The sequence below is a fragment of the Fistularia commersonii genome, chromosome 17 (assembly GCF_037954325.1).
Source record: "Fistularia commersonii isolate RoL2024-O1a breed Wild chromosome 17, RoL_Fcom_v1.0, whole genome shotgun sequence".
In the NCBI taxonomy this organism is placed as follows: domain Eukaryota; kingdom Metazoa; phylum Chordata; class Actinopteri; order Syngnathiformes; family Fistulariidae; genus Fistularia; species Fistularia commersonii.
The window spans coordinates 17,290,272-17,294,268 of NC_141300.1; the positions used below are offsets into that span (position 1 = coordinate 17,290,272).

At 59.0% G+C, this 3,997-nt stretch overlaps 1 protein-coding gene across 1 annotated transcript; it reads left to right on the top strand.

Annotated features, from left to right (window-relative positions):
- Positions 1-1,797, top strand: c2cd4a (C2 calcium dependent domain containing 4A). The gene has a single exon (XM_086163464.1). The coding sequence runs from the start codon at positions 421-423 to the stop codon at positions 1,714-1,716; it is 1,296 nt and encodes a 431-aa protein (XP_086019590.1). The 5' UTR covers positions 1-420; the 3' UTR covers positions 1,717-1,797.
- Positions 1,798-3,997: the final 2,200 nt, after the last annotated feature.

Genomic DNA, 3,997 nt, shown 5'->3' on the forward strand with positions numbered 1-3,997 from the left:
AATCCAAATAAACGTGGGAATAACCGGGGGGCGGCGGAGCGGGCGAGAGGCCGGCCGCTTTCAACCCGGCTGTTTGCCTGAGTTTCAGGCTTATCTCGCCGAGCCGCTTCTGTTGTGGTTTGGATGTTTCCATGGGAACGGGCGGCCGGAGGGGGAGGGAGGATCCTCCTCCCCCGGCGGCGGGGTTGGAGGCGGGGGCGTGCGGGAGATTCATTGGCTCCCACGCGGACTTAAACCGCCTCCGTCTCCCGGCGAGCCGCAGACGCGCGGGTCGGCGGAGGAGATCGGCCATCGCTCGTGGATGCTTCTGCTCGCCGACCTTTGTGCCCGACGCCACGCCGTCCGACGGGAGGTGAGGAAAGCTCCGGATTCGGTCCAACGAGGAGAGAATTCCCGGGACTTTTTTTTTGCCGCGGATCCATGTGGGTGGTGGAGAAGCTCCGCGTGTCGCTGGAGAGCTCCAACCTGCCGGCGCCGACCGCCGAGCTCGGATTCAAGATCGGCGACATGTTCGCGGAGAAAGCCGACAAACCCAAGAGGGGGTCCCTGTGCCCCAACGTGATCACCCCCGATAACATCCCGGAGTTCTGCATCCCGCCGACCATCCCGTCCCTGCAGGAGGCGAAGGGCGGCCCGAAGGCGACCCCGGTCGAGGGCGCCGCCCCCGAGACCGACCCCCTCGCCCCGCACATCATCCAGGTGGAGAGCGTGGACGAGAACCCGTACGACGGCTGCAGCGACGAGGAGACCACCAACGCCGACCCCCACAGCCAGGCGGCCCTTTCCCTCCCCCACCTGGCCAAGACCCAGACCTGCTACGGCTTCTGCACCCTGCTGGAGAGCCCGCACACCAGGAGGAAGGAGTCGCTCTTCCACGCCGACCCCGGCTCCTCTCCGCTGCTGCTGCCCAGGAGCCGCTCCGGCCCCTGCTCCAAATCCCCCCCGTCCCCTTCGCCGTCCTCCTCGCCGTCCTCCTTCAGCCTCAACGCTCTGGCTTCCCGGCTCTCGCCGCGAGGCGGCGCCCCGAACTGGCAGGACAGCGACACCACCTCCTCCGCCGAGTCGTCCCCGTACGGCTCGCCGCTGCTGACCCGCTGCCCGGCCAAGTCCTCGCTCTTCAAGGCGCTGAGCCACGAACTGCTGCTGTCCAGGAACATGAGGAAGGCCACGGTGTCCAGGAACAACTCGCTGTCCACCGACGAGGGCAGCTCCACCGACAACAGCCCCAGCGTCATGAGGAGGGCGTCCGGGAGCCCGGAAGAACGTCCGCCCGGCACCTGCAGCCTGGCGCCGCCCGTCATCTTCCCCGTGGACTTGAGTCTCCACAGGGAGAAGGTCAGGGAGGAGCGAACGGTTCCCATCGGCAAGGACGGCGGCCTCAGGCTGTCGGCGGAGTACTGCCCGCAGAACCGGCGGCTGCGGGTCCGGCTGATCAGCGTGGAGGGCTTGTACCCGCCGAGCGTCGACGCCAAGGTCATCGGCTGCGGCGTCAGCCTCTCGCTGGTGCCCGGGAAGGTGCAGAAGCAGCGCAGCACCGTCATCCGCAAGAGCCGCAACCCCGTCTTCAACGAGGACTTCTTCTTCGACGGCGTCTCGGAGGGCGACCTCGGCCAGCGCTCGCTGCGCTTCAAGGTGGTGAACAAGATGTCCACGCTGAAGAGGGACTACCTGCTGGGCGACTGCGACGTGCCCCTCGCCAGCATCGCCGCGCTCTAAAGTTCTTCCTCCGCTCCCGTGCAAAGTATTTATTTTCACTTTTATACTTGTACAATGAGCTTTTGTAAGATTAAACGATGGAACTCACTGCGCTCGTTTGACATTGTTTGACCTTTTCAGCTGCCGTGACCCCGCCCCCTTTTTGCTCCCCCGCCATGAAAACGCAGCTAATCCGGCCTTCTCGATAATCGCCGCGGCGTTAAAATGGAAACGCCGGATCCCGCCGCTTTTCGCCCGTTGCCGTTTTAATCGCGTCAGCGGAGGCGAGGCCGCCGCGGCGCCCGGCTCGTGTTTCCCGCTAAGCCTGTTGTTTTTTCCTCCTGACCTTTTCCCCCGGCCGCTCTAAATATCACTGGAAACCAGAAACCTGAAGAGGAAGGGAGGGTTTATTTTTTGGGGAGGGAAAACCCACTGAGCACGGAAGGTTTTAATCCACCGACAATAAGGAGCTTTATTTACTTTTCACTTTATAAATAGGATACAGAGGAAAAGCGGTGAAGCCGCAAGAGCACTTAGCGATTAGCACTTAGCGATCACAATAGCCGCTTTCGGACACGACAGTTTCAAGAACCGTCTGCTCGGATTCGGCTGCTCCGGGAAAACCTTTTTCGTTTTTCAGCGACCTGCGAGCGTCCGCGGCGTGGATCCCAAGCGCCGCGCTCGAAAACGACCGAGAAAGAGGACGAGGGAGACGACGTCGGGCGACGCGGAGGCGCGAGTTGCACGGGGAAAACAAAAACCACGGACGAGTTCAGATGGGTCGAAGTGTTTTATCTTCTCCCCGCTGTGCTTGGTTGTGTGAAGAACCCCATTAGCCGTTAGCTAACTCCAAACGTATTTAAAACGTTTAGGTACCGATGCGAGCCCTCGCGGGTCAGAAGAACCCGGAACTCTTTGTCGATCCCAAGAAGACAGCTGGCCGACATCGTGTTTTCTGGTAAATATATCATAAATATCTGGTAACGGGTGCGACTTAGACTTCGACCAATCACCGAGCACCTGTATCGCAGCTGCCTCGGAGTAGGAGCTGAAAGGTCGAAGCTCCTGGTTCCCGAAAAGGTTCAGGGAACTGAAAAATTTCCCACAGCGCGAAAGCGGCCAATAATAATCAGCTGATTTACAAGTCTAGCTGCTCAACGCAGAGGACGAACTCCGAGGGACCCCCTCCCAGAGCTCCGTGGAAAAAAATATCCCCCTCACCGACCAACACACACACTTCTATATGCAATATACATGTTTACCGGAGCGGGCGGCGAGGAAGCTCTTAATTTAGGCTGCCTGCCATAAAGGCCGGGCCTGAAAGCGCCGCGGCCGCTGGTTAAAGATTGATAGGGTTTCTCGGAGCTCGGGAGGTCTGACGGCGGCGTTAGCGCAGGAGGCTACGGGACAAAACACATGCGGCGGTGGGGGATGTGCGCGTGTGCACGTCACAAGGGTCGGACTTTTATTGCTTGGATTTCCAGTGCGGCTTGGACCTTATTTTGTCTTCAATGCAAATGGGAATCGGAAATCAGCCGAACTGTAGGTTTCTCAGTAAACACTACAGAAAGGGACTCCTGCTAATTTCTCGCGGAGACGATTTTTTCTCTGGCGGTTTTCCTGCTCCATCCCAGCGACAGTGACATCAGAAGGAGGCCGCCTTTGCATCCGACGGGCCGTTTGCTTCACGTTTGACCTGCTCTACATTATAAATCTACAAAGTTACGACTCTTTAAGCAATAAACCCCGCCGGGGAACCGGTTCCCCGGCTGGTTCATCTGGTCTATAAGCCCTGTGATCTGTGGCTCGGTTGCAGCAAACGTACCGCTACGCTCATGTGAAGCCGGTCGACCGAATCCCAAAGTGGACTCTTTGACTCATCGCCCGAGCGGAGCACGTATGCTTCCCCACGCCATCAAGAGCCGCGGATATAAAAGCTGGCCAGGAAGTGCGCGTCAAGTGTCAGATCCCGGTTGCCGGGTTACCGGCAACCGCCTGGACGCTTTCTGCAGACCGGATGCACGTACGCAATCGTAAAGTAAGGCGGTGGGATTGAACAATGACGACATTTAGGTATTTTATTGCCACACGTGGATGTTGTGAAGGCACCCCGTTCTTTGTTATCTGGAAAAGCCTATTATGGGCTGTTCTGGAAGGGACCGGAATGTTCCCCGTGCCGAGAAAGTGCGCTCACGTCCTCCTGCCAGATCGGCGTCGCACGTATTTTTTTCCAGCAAAGCCGTTTCCTTATCTCGCCCTCTTTGTTTTAGCAGGCCGTCAAACGGCTGCCAAAGCCTATCAC